We start from the raw sequence: 19,254 nt of genomic DNA, 5'->3' as shown, positions 1-19,254 counted from the left end.
CCCACAAGTGTGATGCACAGAGACCACGAAGAAGATTGCTGATATTCCAGCATCCCTGATCACAAGGGAGAGACCGGGGGGCTCTGTACAGATGTCATGTTGAAAATACAGAGGACCAGAGGGTGCAATTCTGTTTACAAAATAGAGGTTGACCAAATTATGCATGGGATACAGAAAGCAGTACTTTTCTCCCTTTCTCACAATACAAGAACTTGTGGGCACTCGATGAATTTAATGATCGGTAGGCTTAGAACATATAAAAGGAAGGACTTCATCAAATAAAGAGTACCGGTAATTAATATGTGGAATTCGCTGCCACAGGAAGTGGCAGTGGCTGCAAGCATAGAGAGCTTCAGGAAACGACTAGATAAACTTATGGAGCAGAGGTCCATCAATGGCTATTAGTCACAACATAAAGATGGGACACTCTGTCTGGGGCAGTGATGCTATTTATTCTTGGCGCTGGAGGGTCAAGAGTGGGAGGGCTTCTGGAGTTCTGGTCCTGCTGGTGGACTTCCAGATGGCTCCTGGGTTTTGGCCACTGTGTGACCCAGAGTGTTGGACTGGATGGGCCATTGCCTGATCCAACATGGCTTCTCTTACGTTCTTATGGACTTCCTGATGGCACCTGGTTTTTTGGTCACTGTGTGACACAGAGTGTTGGACTGAATGGGCCATTGCCTGATCCAACATGGCTTCTCTTACGTTCTTATGGACTTCCTGATGGCACCTGGTTTTTTGGTCACTGTGTGACACAGAGTGTTGGACTGAATGGGCCATTGCCTGATCCAACATGGCTTCTCTTACGTTCTTATGGACTTCCTGATGGCACCTGGTTTTTTGGTCACTGTGTGACACAGAGTGTTGGACTGAATGGGCCATTGCCTGATCCAACATGGCTTCTCTTATGTTCTTATGGACCTCCTGATGGCACCTGGTTTTTTGGTCACTGTGTGACACAGAGTGTTGGACTGAATGGGCCATTGCCTGATCCAACATGGCTTCTCTTACGTTCTTATGGACTTCCTGATGGCACCTGGTTTTTTGGTCACTGTGTGACACAGAGTGTTGGACTGAATGGGCCATTGCCTGATCCAACATGGCTTCTCTTACGTTCTTCTGTTGTCTTCCAGCTACCTCAATGATAAGGCACACACTTCACATGCTCAATGCTTTAACCATTCCCATCTTTGCTTCCTTCTAAAGCAAAGGGCCTTGAGTATCAAGGAGGAAGAGGAGACTCAGGGGAGCTACTGCCATTCAGAGCAGAGAGCAGATCTGTAATTTCCAAGCTGTGTGCCGTAATCAAAATTATAGCAAAACACACACACAAAGCTGCCTTGTCCTGAAACAGTATCACTCCATCTTTCTACTAGGGTTGCCAAGTCCAATTCAAGAAATATCTGGGAACTTTGGGGGTGGAGCCAGGAGACTTTGGGGGTGGAGCCAGGAGACTGGGGGTGGAGCCAGGAACAAGGGTGTGACGAGCATAATTGAACTCCAAGGGACTTCTGGCCCTCATATTTAAAGGGACCGCACACCTTTTTAAATGTCTTCCTTCCATAGGAAATAATGAAGGATAAGAGCACCTTCTTTTGGGGCTCATAGAATGGGACCCCCTGGTCCAATCGTTTCGAAACTTGGGGGATACTTTGGGGAGAGTCACTAGATACTATACTGAAAATTCAGTGCCTCTACCTCAAAAAACAGCTCCCCCAGAGGCCCCGAAACCTCCAGATCAATTCCCCATTATACCCTATGAGAATCAATCTCCACATAGAGAATAATGAAGTGCTCAGCAGACGTTCCCCACCCCCACCCCCAGTTTCTGGAGACTCTGAAGGGGGATTGGCCTCTCTGCTTATGAGTTGCTGCCAACTTCTTCAAAGTAACACAAACACACCATCCCAAGAGGAAGCCTTTCACTTGGAGACTGAAGCCTCCGGTGGTAGAAACAGCACATGGTCCTCTGGGGGTGGGGCTTCCCCCCCAGCTGACTGGGGGCGGGAAGGAGCCTGGGAAAGCGGAAGAACCCCCGCTGGGACCTGGGGATTGGCAGGCCTACTTTCTACTCAGACTAGCCGCAGCTTTCCAAGGTCTGAGCCTGAGGCAAATGTCTTTCCCGTCACCTACTACCCAGCCCTTTTTAACTGGAGATGCTGGGGATTGAACCCTGGGACCTCTAACAACAGCAACACGGTGAGGACTTGTCTTCTTCTGCTCTAGAAGATTGAACCAGAACCAACAGGTTGAAATAAGATCAAGAGTTTTCCACTAAACATTAGGATGAACTTCCTGACAGAGCAGTTCCTCAGTGAAACAGGCTTTCTTGGGAGGTGGTGGGTTCTCCTTCTTTTGAGGTTTTTAAACAGAGGATAGATGGCCATCTGACATAAATGCTGAACTTAGGTAGATCATGAGAGAGAGGGCAGGAAGGGTTGCATCAATGCTTAGTTGTCATCGCCTTACTTACACACCCAGGGAAATTCTGATTGCCAGGGCTTTTTTTGTATCAGGAACTCCTTTGCCTATTAGACCAAACACCCCTGGTGTAGCCAATCCTCCAAGAGCTTACAGGGCTCTTAGTACAGGGCCTACTGTAAACTCCAGGAGGATTGGTTACATCAAGGGTGTGTGGCCTAATATGCAAAGGAGTTCCTGCTACAAAAAACACCCCCTGCTGATCGCCATTTTGGAGTCAGGAAGCAATTTTCTCTGGGATCCTGGAGGATTTTTTGCCATCTTCTGGGTTTGGAGCAGGAGTCACTGGGTGTGTGTGGGGGGGAAGTACTTGTGAATTTCCTGCATTGTGCAGGGAGTTGGACTAGATGACGCTGGAGGTTCCTACCAACTCTATGATTCTATGTGCACAGCAGAGGTGCTTCCACTGAGCTGCAGCCTATGTACCATAAGGGACTGAGTCATTCTTTATTCCTGACAGCTCAAAGCACCCAACCACCAAAAATGACTGTCTGCTATGTGCACTGGCTAACATCCTTGCTTGCTTCTTTCTTGGTGGGGCAGCTACTTCTGTGGCATTTCTGTTTTGTCACACGTGCACAGACACTCAAATCCTTTTGGCAATCCTGAGCCTCTTCTTCATCTGACAAAAAGCTGACCCGCGCTCTGTACAAAACTTTACCAACTTTATGTCATGCTTTTGGGCAGGGAAATGCAGGCATCTACCTCTGTATTCCGAGTTGGAGAGAAATTTGTGGTTTCTTCGCAAGTATCCAGCCAAGCCTTCCAGCTCCTCAGGCCTTCCCCTTGTAACAGCACCAAAGATACGGTCTCTGTTGTAGGGGTCTGGATCCTCTGCGCTGTGAAAGAAAAGCAAAGTTATTGATTCAGTATTACAGGAGTTTGGGACAAGGCTGGATTAATAATTAGACCAAATAGGCACTGGCCTATGGGCCCCCACGCCTTTGGGGTCCCAGGCCAGCTCCACCCCTCTATTTTCCCCTCTGCCTGCATGTGCAGCCAGCAACTGAGCCACTCTTTGCCCTACTTGCCTGGTACAGCTGCTGCCAGCGTTGTCACCAAGTTTGCCTCTCTCTGCCTCTCCCCTGCAGCTTAGTAAAAGGGGCTTTTAAGAAGGTGCCTGCAGGCTGCAGCAGAGGCTGTGAGTGGCAGGGTGGGCACTCAGACTCTAAGGTAATTTCCAAGGGGGCCCCTAAAATTCTGACTGCCTAGGGGCCTCCATAGGGTTTGGGAAGCTAGCATATAAGGAAGTTGAGCCTGAAGGTTGGAGAGCCCTGATTTTCCAGATGCTTCACAGAGAAATCCAAATCAAGATGTTATTCTTAGGCAAGCAATGCGTTTACCATGTTACAGGGGCACAAGCAGAACTACGCAGCCTCGGGGAAGGCTGCCTGTTGAATCTCTGCACGAGTCCCTGCTCTGGACCTGCTTGCATACAGTCAGAACACATACTGAGGACAGTGATTTACCCAAAAACAAAGGATGTGGACATTTTCAAGGATTGTAATTCTCAATAACTGCTTGCGGGATGTAAGTTTGCCTTCCATTTTGATCCCCTAAAGTAGTGAATCAACTATCAGAAATTTGGGGAGTTCAGCAGACTCGTAAGATACTTTCTTACCTCACATTTTCACCCCGATAATCTTTTCTTATCCTGATCATTGGAGCCGCCTGGCTCTCGTTCTGGAAAGGAGTGTCCAAAGGTCGTAACTCATCTTTCCCATCATCTGCCCAATTTCGAGATGCCTCCGATTCTTCAGTGACGCTGTCAGCTACCTCTAACAATGGCAACATCATCTAACTGGAGGCGTTGTCAGGAGGGTGGAGAGAACAGGTCATGAGAAAAGTTTGTTAGTTGCAGGGCTTTTTTTGTAGCAGAAACTCCTTTGCATATTAGGCCACACCCCTCTTATGTAGCCAATCTGCCACAAGCTTACAGGGCTCTTATTACAGGGGCTACTGTAAGCTCTTGGAGGATTGGCTACATCAGGGGTGTGTGGCCTGATATGCAAAGGAGCTCCTGCTACAAAAAAAGCCCTGGTTAGTTGTAACAAATAGATTGAATGTCACCTGAGGGTGTCCAAGGAATGCGAATCTTGGGTTGTGGCTTACAATACAGAAACATTAGCTTCATTTCTGGCTCTCATTATCAGGGAGAAAGGTCTGGGGAAATGTCTGGCCCATCCAGTGGCCAAGAGGATGCAAATTCTAAGTAGTCAGCCTCCTGTGGACGTGCCTTCACCTTAATAGTATCGAGATGTCTAACTGTCACCTCCCTGGAGGCCAGCCCTCCCATTTTGCACCTGTGATTGGTCAATGCTTCTGACATTATAAACCCATCTTGCCTCCACTGTCAAGAGTTATCCTCTCTGTATCCCTCTTGCCATATTTTCTTTGCTGTAACATTATCATCTGGCTTGGGTGCATTCTTGCTTAGCTCATCTTGCTCTCTGCATGCTCATTTGAGGAACTTATTATTGGAGCTGTTTCTAGCGACCAAGGCCAGCCGCTAACAAAGCACAGATAAACACCTGGACTCTAAGACTTGTGGGGGAGTGGGTCCCTCCAAAAGTCGTAATTACTTTGCCCCACTTTGCACTTGAATTATAACCGTTAGGGCGTTAAATAGAGAGTCACTGAGCTAAGATGTCAGTCTTAGCAAAGATGGTGTACTGCCTTATGATGCATGGAATAAACTGCTGAATTATTGGACTGTGTTATTCCTTGACTCGAGGTCTTGACATCCACAACCCTAGAGCAGCTCTTTTAAAATTAGATTTTACTATTTTGGGTGATGTCAAAAAAATTGTATGACAAATGTTGGTGTGGCCAACTACCAAATGCAACTATTTGTATATATGATTATTGGTTATCGGTTGTAGACGTTATAAAATGTGGCTTGAGTATAGATTTTCCCTGTTTCTCTGAGGTAATCTTATTAAATGTTATGTTTTTGAAAGAATGTCTAACAATGATCTTTCATATAACATAAGAACATAAGAGAAGCCATGTTGGATCAGGCCAATGGCCCATCCAGTCCAACACTCTGTGTCACACAGTGGCCAAAAAACATCAGGAGAGCTACCGTTGGCCACCCCTGTAGTATAGCATCCTGTCTCACGTGGTGGCTGTCTCCTGACAAGTTCTTCAGGACAGCTAGCAACTGTTAGAGGTATTTCTGTTTGAAATTCAGTTTCTATGTCTCAAACAGTTCAACGGGTCATTGGATCGAGCTGAGATTGAGAGAGCCTTTTGTACAAAAACAAAGTCATCAGTTTATTACTACAGGGATGGGGGGACTGGGATAGAAAGCAACAAGCTGTAAGCCCTGTATCCTAACACAATGAAAGAAACATGGCTGAGAGGGGATACTTCCTCTTTCTTCTTGAGCTTTGCCTGCTTGGACAAAGTCACCTGACTAGCTGCTGACCAATTAACACAGATAAGCAAACAATTGCAAATCCCAACAATAACAAGGTATAGCGGCCAAGGCCTTCTTCCCCTGATGTTGCCTCCTGGCTCTGGGATTCAGAGACTTATTGCCTCTGACTATGGAGGTTCCTCTCAGTCACCACGGTGAGTAGCCATTGACAGATAGCCTCTATAAATCTATCTAATCCCTTCTTAACGTTTTTTTATTCCTGTGATCATCGCTAAATCCTCTGGTGGTAAATTCCAAATTTTAATCCCTCTCTGTGTGAAGAAGTGTTTCCTTTTGTCCATCTGGAACCTACTGCCCACCACCAAATCTGGAATTAAGGCATAGAAGTTTTCAGGCCAGAAAAGAGGGGATTTTTCAGAAGGCTTGAACCCTATCACCTACCAGTTTATAAATTTACTTGCTATTTACACCAAATCAACCTGTTTGTCCATCCAGTATCAGCTACTCTGGCAGCAACTCTCCACAATCCCAGGAGCAAAAAGGCCTACCAGGCTGGTATAGCTTGTTTGGTATAGAGGTTCAGTGGTGGACTCTGATCTGGGAGAACCGGGTTTGATCCCCCACTCCTCCACATGTCCCTGCTGGAAGGATCTTGGGTCAGTCATAACTCTTTCAGAGCTGTTCTCTCGAGAGCAGTTCTCTCAGAGCTCTCTCAGCCTCACTTCCCTCGCAGGGTGTCTGTTCTAGGGAGAGGAAGGGAAGGAGATTGTAAACTGCTCTGAGACTCTGACTCTTCTTCTACCCTACCTAAGATGTTTCTAATGTCAGGCACTGGGGCTCTAACATGGAACTTTCTGCAGGCAAATCAGACAATCCACTATGGAGCCACGGCCTCTCTGAAGGATAGCCCAAAGAAGCAGACAAGCAATATGGAAAAGGCAATATGGCCATGGGCTATGGAGGAGAGTTACGACATGCGTGTCTGTGGGTAAGAGGAAGGTGAAAGGACTGTGTGCATATAATTACATGACTGACTTTCAGAGAGGAAACGGCAACCTTCCTTCTTTACAGAGGCTCTGTAATTTTGACAAGCTGAAATGCACTGAGTCCAAAATACACACATTTTTAGCAGCTATTAATGCCTTTTTAAAAGCAAGTCACAGATGCTGGCCTAGAGTGTCAGATCACCCTGCTACTGGCAGAGGTGTGGGGGGTGGTGTAGGGTTGCCAGTTCCTGGTTAGGAAAAAGATGGAGCGTTGGAGGCTGGGGAGGACAGGGACCATAGTGGGTACGATGCCATAGCGACCACCAGGGCTTTTTTTGTAGCAGGAACTCCTTTGCATATTCGGCCACACCCCCTGATGTAGCCAGTCCTCCAAGAGCTTACAGGGCTCTTAGTACAGGGCCTACTGTAAGCTCCAGGAGGATGGGCTACATCAGGGGCATGTGGCCTAATATGCAAAGGCGTTCCTGCTACAAAAAAAGCCCTGGAGTCTACCCTCCAAAGCATCGATTTTCTCCAGGGGAACTAAGCAGGAGTCAAGTTTCACCTTTAAGACCAACCAATTTTTATTTAGAATGTAAGCTTTCGTGTGCACTTAAGCACATTTCATCAGACGAGGAATCCAGCACAGTGAGCAAAGCCATACATAGCTGAGCAGAGCCATACATAGCTGGTAGGCAGTGGCCCAGAATGCAACATAGTACAAATTTAACAACCAATGACCATGTTGCATTCTGGGCCACTGCCTACCAGTTATGTATGGCTCTGCTCAGCTATGTATGGCTTTGCTCACTGTGCTGGATTCTTCGTCTGATGAAGTGTGCTTAAGAGCACACGAAAGCTTACGTTCTAAATAAAAATTGGTTGTTCTTAAAGGTGCCACTTGGCTCCTGCTTTGTGCAACTGCTTCATTCCAGCAGGGCTGCCCACTTGGATCTATCTCCAGGGGAACTGATCTCTGTATTTTGGAGATGAGCTGTAATTCCAGGAAATCCACGTCCCACCTGGAAGCTAGCATCCTTAGCTGGCCACACCCTTGGATTTAAAACCCTGCTTCCTAATTCCAGATGCATGGAGTTATTTCCAGGTAACTATAATTCACTGGCATGGGAAGGGATTCTGAACATGCCTTGAAGTACCCACCTTATTGTTGTTTCAAAAACTGATTCTGAGGCTGAGGCTGAGCGCAAAGATTCGCCATTCTCTGTTTTATTTAGCATGCAAGAATCTAAGGCTCTGAAGGGAAAAAAAAATAAAATTACATACCTTCTTTGCAGTGCAGTTTATTCCACCCTTTCTCTAATATCTTGTTGAGCAGAGTACGTCAGACGTTGGTTGCTATCAAGACGGCAACCGTCAGGTTTCACAAACCCTCCTCTTGCAAAATTATGATGCAGGTTTCCCCATAAAGGCAGACTTGCTGGTTGTCGAATCTGCACGTTAAAGATCCTTATGCACTGGGTGGTGTTCGGTCCAGTTGGGAGGAGGTCTGTAGATTTCTCAGCTGTCAGATGCAAGAATGGTAAATATTGCAGCCTCCAGAAAAATCCCCACTGAAAGAATTAAACTCATGTCACAGAACCGATGGAGGCAGCATCACTTGGAGCAGGCGGTACATAATTAATATCTTAACCTCTGGTGTACCAAGATGGAGGATCCAAAGCATGCAGTACCGAAGCTATAAAGTTCCTTCTTTTAAAAATTCTTTTGTCTGCCTGCAGATCTCTCTCTCTCTCTCTCTCTCTCTCGTGTTCATCACAAGGCTTCTTTAAAAAAAACCTCACAGCCGCTCTGGATGGCATCTGTCATGGGATCAATTTCTTGATTGACCTGCGCTTTGCTCCCTCTGACAGTTTTGTTTGTGGTGTGATGTTGAGGAAGAGGAAGCCAGCTAAACCACCATGTTAGCAGAGGGAACGTATGGCATCGGCTGAGCAGCATGGCAGAGAGCGTGGAAAAAGTCTTCTCGCTTTTCTTGCTTGCTGCGTCTCAAGAGGACTGTGCATGTGCTTTATCAGAGCTGGTCCTCGTGGACATGAGAGATAGCTGTAATCTTCCGTTTGAGTTGTGGTGTCTCGTGGCCAGAGAAGTAAGTCCTTTCAGCTACCAGGGTGAAGAGAATAAAGGGGCTGCTGGGCTAGAGATGTGCAAACGTACTTTTTTGGCTCTTTTTGTTTTTCACATCTTGTCGTTGTGAAAATGAATTGGCATCTGGCCAATTCATTCATTTATTTTATGCTCACTTATATATTAAACCCTAGTCACGTGCAAAAGACTGTTGAAATGTGTACATTTAGTAACAATAATTTGAAATAAGGAAGCAGAAAATGCTGTGACACCAAAGGCTCACTGGTTTGGTTTGCACAAGGAAAACAATGAGATTGAAACAGATATTTTTGAGATGAGCCAGCAAAAATGAGAAATTTGAAAACATCCCTAAACTGAGTTAAGTTGTACATGTCATTAAAGCGCTTTCTGTGTTAAAAAAACAGCACAGTTGGGTGGTAAAACAAATACGTAACATAACGCAAGAAACAACAGCTTTACCTATTTCTCTACAATGACAGTTTCAGTGACTAGGAACAATCCATCATTTAAAATAAGAGATATGAAAGAAATGTGAGATGGTCATCGTTTCATGGCATTCACACCTATTTATTTTGTTCTGTTGCCACCTTTGGTCAAACAGGCCTCAAATGTTTTTAAGGCTTCTAAAAAAATACAAAACAAAAAATCCCTGCCGTGATGGTGGAATAAGCAGACCAGGGCTTTTTTTTTTTTTTTTTTAAGCAGGAACGCAGTTCCGGCTGGCTTGGTGTCAGGGGGTGTGGCCTAATATGTAAATGAATTCCTGCTGGACTTTTTCTACCAAAAAAAAGCCCTGAAGCAAACTGTTCTTAGCTCTTTTTTGTAGAAAAAGGCCCAACAGGAACTCATTTCCATATTAGGCCCCACCCCCTGACATCGCCATTGTTTTACACAGGGTTTCTTTGTGGAAAAAGCCCAACAGGAACTCATTTCCATATTAGGCCCCACCCCCCTGATATCGCCATTGTTTTACACAGGGTTTCTTTGTAGAAAAAGCCCAACAGGAACTCATTTGCATATCAGGCCACACCCCCTGGCACTAAGCCAGCCAGAACTAAGTTCCTGTGCATTCCTGCTCAAAAAAAAAAAAGCCCTGATTCTTAGCACAAATAGGATCCCAGTTTCAAACTTGCCTTACAATTTGTGGTATGTATGGTGGAATTTCCTAATGCTGCCCTATGGTAAAAATCTAATCAGCTAACTTATTTTCTTTTTTTCTGTCCTTCATTGCTACTCCTGCCATATTTATCTGAATAACTAATCATTTCTGTCCGTTAGAGATGCCATCAAAATTCATAATCCCACCATTTTGCCTCAACACACACACATACACACACAACACACACACACTACACTCCGTGTTAAGTTCAAGTTTCCCTTGTTCAAATCAACACATGTATGTCAGGGCTGGCCCTGGAAAGTCTGGCACCCTACGGCAAGGCTAGCATCTGGTGCGCCCCCCCCCCCCGCCACACTGATAATGTCACTGAGTCACATGGGGGGCACCCAACCCAGTGCCCCCAGAAAGCCAGCGACCTGGGCAATCACGTAGTTTGCCTGGTGGCAGGGCCAGCCCTGATGATGTTGGGGTGGCGTTTTTGGTTTTCTCATGACATACTTCCGTCCTTAAACGTATCTAATTTTTAACGCTAATTGGCATCCATTTAGGATTTTCAACTTCAGCTTTGGAAAACTCCTGGATATCTGGAGGCAAAGCTTGGGTGGGGGGACTTTGACGAAGGAGGGAACTCAGCGGGGAGGTGATACCATGGAATCCACCCCTGGACATTGCCATTCCCTGTGGAAGAACTGATCTCTGTAGTCTGGGAATCACCTATAATTCCAGGAGAACTGTAGAGCTGGGAGATGGCAATCCGACATCAGTTGCATTATGCATATCAAAGAATAAAGAAATCAGGCCCTGACCTGGATAGCCTAGGCAAGCCCGATCTTGACAGATCTTGGAAGCTAAGCAGGGCTGACCCTGGCAAGTACTTGGATGGGAGACTTCCAAGGAATACCAGGCCGGGAGGCAGAGGCTGGCAGTAGCAAGCCACCTTTCTGAAAAACGTCGTGGCTCCAGTAGAGGTCACTATGAAGAAGAAGAAGACTGCAATTTATACCCCACCCATCTCTCTGAATCAGAGTCTCAGAGCGGCTATATCTTCTCCCCCCACCACAGACACCCTTTGAGGTGGGCGGGGCTGAGAGGGCTCTGACAGCAGCTGCCCTTTCAAGGACAACCTCTGTGATAGCTATGGCTGACCCAAGGCCATTCCAGCAGGTGCAAGCGGAGGAGTGGGGAATCAAACCCAGTTCTCCCAGATAAGAGTCCGCACACTTAACCACTACACCAAACTGGTTCTTTATGACTTCCAGGCACGCAGGCACACACACATACACAAATACTTTCAAAAAAACAAATGAATCAGAAACACCAGAAATGAAACTGAGCAAAAGAAAAAGGCTCACAATGGTTTACAAACAAAAAAGGGCTCCCTTGTCCCCTGCCTATACCCCCAAATAATCAGCCCCCAAATTTCAGTTCAGCTGGAATTATTTTGTCCAGTAGAAGAAAACGTCCCACAAATTCTCCTCGCAGAGGTGACTTCTTTAAAAGATTTCCCCCTGTGCCCCACCCACAGAGTTTTCTCTTGTTTTAGAATATTTTATACTTCCCATAGATCTTTCCAGCCAAGCTGTGCATTAAGAGGTTCCTGGAAGACAGCTGATGACGTTAATGGCTTCTTCTTCCCCTCATGGATTCTGCCTCAGCAACAACAGATGAATCATGAACAGAAACACGCCATTTACCGCCCATTCCTGCACTGGGGTGGGGGGGTGGGGACAAGCAATTTCTAGTAAATTAAAAAAGGGGAAATTTACAGTTATCACCTTTGATACTAGATTTACATTAAAACCCTTGTTTGCATTATATTAATACAGATGTTGGGAGTTGCCTCAAAACACTTGAGGCAGGGAATTAAATGATGGTGTGTGGGCACACAAACACCCCCCTTCCCCCATAAAAAACAAGATATTAATGAAATCAAGAATTCCTCCCCCAAAACTGCCTCACTGAGAGCCCCTTTATATGCCTCATGAAACAGCTGATGGCCCTGTAAATGCTACTGCTGTTTAACTATGACAGGACTATTTCAGGGAATTAAGGGAAATGTTAGGTTAGGTGTGAGATCGGGTTGCCAGTTGTAGGTGGGGAAATTCCTGGAGATTTTGTGGGTGGAGCCTGGGGAAGGGTAGAGTTTGGGGAGGGGAGGAATTTTCATGAGGCATAATACCAGAGTCCACCCTCCAAAGCAGCCATTTCCTCCAGGTGAACTGATCTCTGTAGACTGGAGTTGTAATGTCAGGAGATTCCCCAGGCCCCACGTGGGGGTTGGTGACCCTAGCCTTAGGAGCATCTTCCTCTCCAGAAATGAGACTTATTTAAAAAAAAAAAAACCTGGATGATTCTGTTCAAATATCCCCATTTGGGGAATTTTTGTGCCACCCTGGCCAAAAAAAAAACAAAAACGGAGGGGACCCTAAAATTTTTAGGCAACCAGACAGAGATATCAAAAAGAAATGAAAGCAGCAAGGTACCTCAACTGATCAAAGGTTATTATGGGTAATATACTGCTGACCAGTGTTCCGTCTAAGCTGAGTTAGCATGAGCTAGCTCACAGATTTTTAGCCTCTGGCTCACACATTTTGTTTTAGCTCAGGAGGGATGACCCCAGAGCACAATAATTTAGGCAGTAAATACCAGGAGCTCACAAAGTAGAATTTTTGCTCACAAGACTTTGCAGCTTAGAGCAAACATTGTGCCTGCATACTGACGTTACTGCCTTACGGTAATTTGTTGTAGAATTTTTTTTGAGGGGGGTGATTTGTCTGACCCATTCAACTTTGAACTTGGTGTTAGACAAGGTTATCTGTTGGCTTCATTTCTATTTAATTCACCCTTGAATGATTTGTCAATCCTGCTGTCCTCCTAGTCTACCACACCATAGTATTCCTATTCTGCTGTATGCAGACAATGCAGTCTTGTTATCCCAACTCATATTGGTTTACACAGATCGTTAAAGCCTTTTTTTCTGACTACGGTTGCAAAGGTTTGACAGTAAACTGTCAGAAGTCCAAGGCGGGGTTTTTTACTTTTAAAAAATGGACCTCAGTGGAGTACAGGGGTGGCCAAACTGTGGCTCAGGAGCCACATGTAGCTCTTTTACACATAGTGTGTGACTCTCAAAGCCCCCATTTCCCCACTGGCCAGCTTGGAGAAGGCATTTACCTCTTTAAATCACTTCGCCAAGCCAAGCCAGCCAGCAGCCTGGAGAATGCATTTAAAGTTAAAATTGCTTTCTTTCCACATCTCCCTTTTTTCCCCATCTATTTTCTTTCCTGCCTTCCTTCCTTCCTTCCTTCCTTCCTTCCTTCCTTCCTTCCTTCCTTCCTTCCTTCCTTCCTGCCTGCCTGCCTGCCTTCCTGCCTGCCTTCCTTCCTGCCTGCCTGCCTTCCTTCCTTCCTTCCTTCCTTCCTTCCTTCCTGCCTGCCTTCCTTCCTGCCTTCCTTCCTGCCTGCCTTCCTTCCTTCCTTCCTTCCTTCCTTGCAGCTCTCAAACATCTGATGTTCCTGTCTTGTAGCTCTCAAACATCTGACATTTATTCTATGCGGCTCTTACATTAAGCAAGTTTGGCCACCGCTGGCATAGAGTCTACCTTCCATAGCATCCATTTTCTCCAGCAAAAACTGATCTGGAGATGAGCTGTAATCTTGGGGGATCCCCAGGTCCCTTCTGGAGGCTAGGATCCCTAGCTAGGGTACAGCCCTGTTGAGCCCTGGTTTAAATTAAGCATTGAACACAGTAAAATGAAAGGTATAGGAAAGGGCATCTTTGGGAGGATCAGCTGATCTCCTTCTGTGGTTGCCTTTTGCAACACTTGAGAACCGGCTTTAACAAAAAGTCTGTTGTAGCAACGGGGATTGCAAAGAACCGCTTCCCTGTTTGCTGGAGAGGGCAATGGCTGATGCCTCAGGAGCTTCGTCTTGGCTGCAGAGGGCCAGGAAGACGGTTGAGAAATCACAGGTTGGTCAGTCGGGAGCAGGGCTTTTTTTGTAGTAGGAACTCCTTTGCATATTAGGCCACACACCCCGATGTAGCCAATCCTCCAAGAGCTTACAGGGCTCTTAGTACAAGGCCTACTGTCAGCTCTGGGAAGATTGGCTACATCAGGGGGTGTGGCCTAATATGCAAAGGAGTTCCTGCTACAAAAAAGAGCCCTGGTTGGGAGAGTTTATGGAACTCACTGCCACTCCCAGAGGTGGTGGTGATCATTGCCTCAGGAGGCTTTCAAATGAGATTAGGCAGCTGAATGGAAGACAAAGCTCTTAAACCAGCTGGCTAAGGACCCTGGAAGAGCCCCGTGGCGCAGAGTAGTAGAGCTGCAGTCCTGCAGTCTGAGCTCCCTGCTTACGTCCTGAGTTTGATCCTGACGGAAGCTGGGTTCAGGTAGCCAGCTCAAGGTTGACTCAGCCTTCCAGGTCAGTAAAATGAGTCCCCAGCTTGCTGGAAGGAAAGCGTAGATGACTGGGGAAGGCAATGGCAAACCACCCCATAAAAAGTCTGCCGTGAAAACATGAAAGCGACGTCACCCCAGAGTCAGAAACGACTGGTGCTTGCACAGGGGACTACCTTTACCTTTTAAGGACCCTGGACAGAACCCTCCAGGGTTCAGAGGCAGCCCACCTGCGTGAGGTGCTGGGAGAAAGGGCCAGGCCTGTTCACTTCATGCTCTGCCTGTGGGCTTCCCGGGCGTCGGTTTGACCCCCGTGGGAGGCAGGGCGAGGGACACGTCGGATCTTGTTTCTTTTTCATGCTTTTGTCCTTTAGCAGGAGTGGCAAGATTTCACCAAGGGGCTTTTGGACAGCATCCAGCAGCAGATGAGAGAGAGCCACGTGAACACCTTCATGGACCTCTCCGAGGCAGAAAAGGCTTTCGTCTTACAGAAAGCCACCAAGGCTGTTCAAGGAGGTAAACTGCCTGGGGGTACCCGGGCAAGGATGGGGAGTGGGGGACGGGGATGTTTGCCACATCCCAAACTGAGCCTGGAGAAGTGAGCCAGACTGAAATGGAGGAGTGTTTTAGCCAGTGTTCCCTCTAACCAGGGGTGGCCAACGGTAGCTCTCCAGATGTTTTTTTTGCCTACAACTCCCAGCCAGCATGGCCAATGACTGAGGCTGATGGGAGTTGTAGGCAAAAAAAAAATCTGGAGAGCTACAGTTGGCCACCCCATCTAAACTGTTAGCATGTGCTAGCTCACAGATTTTTAACCTCCAGCTCACACCTTTTTGTCTTAGCTCAGGAAGGATGACCCCAGAGCACAATGATTTATGTAGTAGCTCACAACTTTAATGCCAGTCGCTCACAATTTTAATACCAGTAGCTCACAAAGTAGAATTTTTGCTCACAAGACTCCACAGCTTAGAGGGAACATCGGTTGTAGCTCAAATGTCAACGTCAACCTAAGATCAGGGACACTCAGTTCAAACCCCGTGCAGTTCTCTGGGCAACCCAAGGTCAGTCATTCTCAAACAGCTGAAGCTCACAGATTGTCGTTAAGGGTACCAACAGAAGAGGGGGAGTACTACGGATGCCACCTGGAGCTCCTTGGAGGAAAGGCAAGACAAAAGTGTGAGAGCATCCAGCTTAAATAGGATTTCTTTTAACCACTGAGATAAAACACATGTGCATGGCAAAATAGGTGGAAGGATAGGTATTAGACAGATTAATTGAATAGGGCTGTGACTGTCCCATATTTCAAGGGGGAGGTGATGTACAAATATAGCAGACTGGGAATTTTCTACTCCCTCTGTGTAAAATTTCAGCTTGAAGAAAAGCCAGTGCGGTACCTCTCTGAAGGACTGAGCCACAGGCAAAAAGAGCAAAGAGTCTTGTGGTACCTAAGGATGAACACATTTGTTTTGCTACAAAGCTGTCATTTCCTATGGGCAGCTCATGTCGCAATAAATTTGTTAGATTTTTCTGATGCCGTGAGGATCTCTGTGGCTCATACCAAAGCATAATCTGTCAGTGATAGGGAATCCTGGACTATTTAAGGAGCACTGTGGGAACCAGCCAGAACTGCTTTCCTGAGCCAGTTTGGTATAGTGGTAAAGTGTGCAGACTCTTATCTGGGAGAACCGGGTTTGATTCCCCCACTCCTCCACTTGCACCTGCTGGAATGGCCTTGGGTCAGCCATAGCTCTGGCAGAGGTTGTCCTTGAAAGGGCAGCTGATGTGAGAGCCCCCTCCAGCCCCACCCACCTCACAGGGTGTCTGTTGTGGGGGGAGAAGACGTGGGAGATTGTGAGCCGCTCTGAGTCCCTAATTCAGGGAGAAGGGAGGGGTATAAATCTGCAATTCTTCTTCTTCTGCTCAATAAAAGCCCTGATTATACTCTATATAATCTCACCTGTAGATCAGAATAGACAAGATTGAAAATACATTTTAGGAGTGTTGTAGGATCTGTTGTATGAATTGCACTTTTGAATGAGATTAGATATTTTTTTAGGTAAGACATACTTTATGAATTTATGAAATGCACTTTAGGAATGTCTCGTTACAAGTTGATGGGGTGTGAACTGGCAGAGACTGACCAAGAGAGAGAACTTGGGGTCGTGGTAGATAACTCACTGAAAATGTCAAGACAGTGTGCGTTTGCAATAAAAAAGGCCAACGCCATGCTGGGAATTATTAGGAAGGGAATTGAAAACAAATCAGCCAGTATCATAATGCCCCTGTATAAATCGATGGTGCGGTCTCATTTGGAGTACTGTGTGCAGTTCTGGTCGCCGCACCTCAAAAAGGATATTATAGCATTGGAGAAAGTCCAGAAAAGGGCAACTAGAATGATTAAAGGGCTGGAACACCTTCCCTATGAAGAAAGGTTGAAACGCTTAGGGCTCTTTAGCTTGGAGAAACGTCGACTGAGGGGTGACATGATAGAGGTTTACAAGATAATGCATGGGATGGAGAAAGTAGAGAAAGAAGTACTTTTCTCCCTTTCTCACAATACAAGAACTCGTGGGCATTCGATGAAATTGCTGAGCAGACAGGTTAAAACGGATAAAAGGAAGTACTTCTTCACCCAAAGGGTGATTAACATGTGGAATTCACTGCCACAGGAGGTGGTGGCATCCACAAGCATGGCCACCTTCAAGAGGGGGTTAGATAAAAATATGAAGCAGAGGTCCATCAGTGGCTATTAGCCACAGTGTGTGTGTGTGTGTATAAGTTTTAAATTGAGTATAATTATACATGTTTCTTAGTTATTGCGTCACGGTTCTGTGTTGTTCTTTTGTGCTACTCTGTTCTGTGATTCTCTCGTTGTACTGTTGGTTCACCTAGAGGTTTGGTGACCCTAATCTGGAATCAATACAACCACATGGCTAATGGCAAAAGCAACTTTAAGGGGAATTTTCCCAAAGTGGGAGAGACCCTTCTAATCAATTCTCTGATTTCCTCCAGGTGATTCATATAAGACTCTGATGTCACAGGTGAGCGCTTGCTTGGAGAAGGAGATTTACCACCAGATTGCTCAGGAGATGCAAGATGGAGGTCGGGTGAAAAACAGGCTCGCCTCACTCTTGACTCACATTGAGGATGGCATGGTATGTAATCTTGGGCTTGGTTTGTGTTCTGAAATCCAGCCTGCCCCCTACCTACTGCCTCTGGTATTCCAAGGAGGTCTCCCATCCAAGCACTTGCTAGAGTCTGCTCTGGTTAGCTTCTGAGATCTGATGAGATCAGGCTTGCTTGGGCTATCCAGGACTGGGCAAAAGCTTGTAGTCTCTGGAACTGGTCCAGAAGTGTCCTTGCAGACCAGCGAATGCGTGGCTCTTCAATTCCACAGACGTGATCCCCCCCCAACTTCCTAGGTAGCTATCTAAAAATTTAGTCATGAAAAACTCATCTGCATACTAGGTCGCACCCCCTGACACCAAGCCAGACGGAACTGCGTTCCTGCTCAAAAAAAGCCCTGAATATATCAATCCATTCAGCAGTCACTGTCAATTTTCTGCCTTTTTCTTTTCAGATGACCTTGCTGGAGGAGTGGCCAGATCTGAAGGGCAGGCTCTGCTCTCTTTTTAACCAGCCTTTACCTGCCAAATTGCGTGGGCTCACATGGAGGCTGTACCTGTCCAACAGGAAGGGTATTGCATTTGTTACTTTTGAGAAACAATTTCAGTGAGATTGAGGGAGTTCCACTGTTCGCCTGTTGCAGGAGAATCAAAAGGGGGGGCCTTGTGACACCTTAAAGAGTAAGGGGTTTATTCACGCAGAAGCCTTAATGAGGTAAAGCCCACTTCAAAAAATGCATGAAGTGAAACTTCAGTTTGCCGATATACATTATTGGAACTCATTTGAATATTAGGGCACACCTCTTGCTTTGTGCAGGGCTTTTTGAAAAAAAAAACCCAGCAGGAACTCATTTGCATATTAGGCCACACACCCCTGTCATCACAATGGTTTTGCACTGGGCTTTTGGTAGAAAAAGCTGCACAGAGGCTCATTTGCATGTTAGGCCACACCCCTGACATCACTGTTTCACGCAGGGCTTTTTGTAGGAAAGGCTCAGCAGGAACTCATTTGCATATTAGGCCACGCCTCTTGCTTTGTGCAGGGCTTTTTGAAGAAAAAGCCCAGCAAGGACTCATTTGCATATTAGGCCACATACCCCTGACATCACAATGGTTTTGCACAGGGCTTTTGGTAGAAAAAGCTGCACAGAGGCTCATTTGCATGTTAGGCCACACCCCTGACATCACTGTTTCACGCAGGGCTTTTTGTAGGAAAGGCTCAGCAGGAACTCATTTGCATATTAGGCCACACCCCCTGGTGCCAAGCCAGCCGGAACTGTGTTCCTGCTTAAAAAAAACAAACCCCTGCTTATGAGTTTGTGGTTTCAACATCATTATCTCCTTAAATGTGTGCCTTAATTGAGGTTGGATCGAATGAGGTTCTTTTAAGCATTCCCAAAATGCTTTCTTCTGTCCGTCTTTCCTAGCAAGGTTAGAATACCTTTCCCAAAGAGCAGCACATCGGGCTACATCCTGGAAGGACAGAGAGATCTCTTTGAGATGCCAGGACCTTCTGGATTCTGAGCCGACATTCCTGCCCCTGAAAGAGAGCAAAGGTGAGGGGCCAACCCTAAAGGATCATATAGGAATCCTAACGAAGTTCTGGGTTAGGCAATAGCTTTTTCAGAGTGTTGGAGGTAGCGTGAAGTGGACAT

The 19,254-nt window shown here is 46.3% G+C and overlaps 2 protein-coding genes across 2 annotated transcripts in view; one reads left to right on the top strand and one right to left on the bottom strand.

Moving 5' to 3' along the window:
* LOC132586867 (transient receptor potential cation channel subfamily V member 2-like) overlaps positions 1 to 4,306 on the bottom strand; it is a 31,590-nt gene extending 27,284 nt beyond the window's left edge. The window contains exons 1-2 of the mRNA XM_060259002.1: positions 4,103 to 4,306; positions 3,187 to 3,320 (exon numbers count right to left, since the gene is read on the bottom strand). Coding sequence (XP_060114985.1) covers positions 3,187 to 3,320; positions 4,103 to 4,278 — 310 coding nt within the window. The 5' untranslated portion in view covers positions 4,279 to 4,306. The remainder of the gene's footprint in view (positions 1 to 3,186; positions 3,321 to 4,102) is intronic.
* A 9,666-nt stretch (positions 4,307 to 13,972) lies between these two features.
* LOC132586839 (uncharacterized) overlaps positions 13,973 to 19,254 on the top strand; it is a 28,269-nt gene continuing 22,987 nt past the window's right edge. Inside the window, exons 1-5 of the mRNA XM_060258971.1 lie at positions 13,973 to 14,044; positions 14,852 to 14,990; positions 17,487 to 17,629; positions 18,055 to 18,172; positions 19,027 to 19,155. Coding sequence (XP_060114954.1) covers positions 13,979 to 14,044; positions 14,852 to 14,990; positions 17,487 to 17,629; positions 18,055 to 18,172; positions 19,027 to 19,155 — 595 coding nt within the window. The 5' untranslated portion in view covers positions 13,973 to 13,978. The remainder of the gene's footprint in view (positions 14,045 to 14,851; positions 14,991 to 17,486; positions 17,630 to 18,054; positions 18,173 to 19,026; positions 19,156 to 19,254) is intronic.

This window comes from Heteronotia binoei, chromosome 18 (genome assembly GCF_032191835.1).
Source record: "Heteronotia binoei isolate CCM8104 ecotype False Entrance Well chromosome 18, APGP_CSIRO_Hbin_v1, whole genome shotgun sequence".
NCBI classification, from domain to species: Eukaryota; Metazoa; Chordata; class Lepidosauria; order Squamata; family Gekkonidae; genus Heteronotia; species Heteronotia binoei.
The sequence above is the reverse complement of the archived record's forward strand: the minus strand, read 5'-3'. Positions and strand labels throughout refer to the sequence as shown.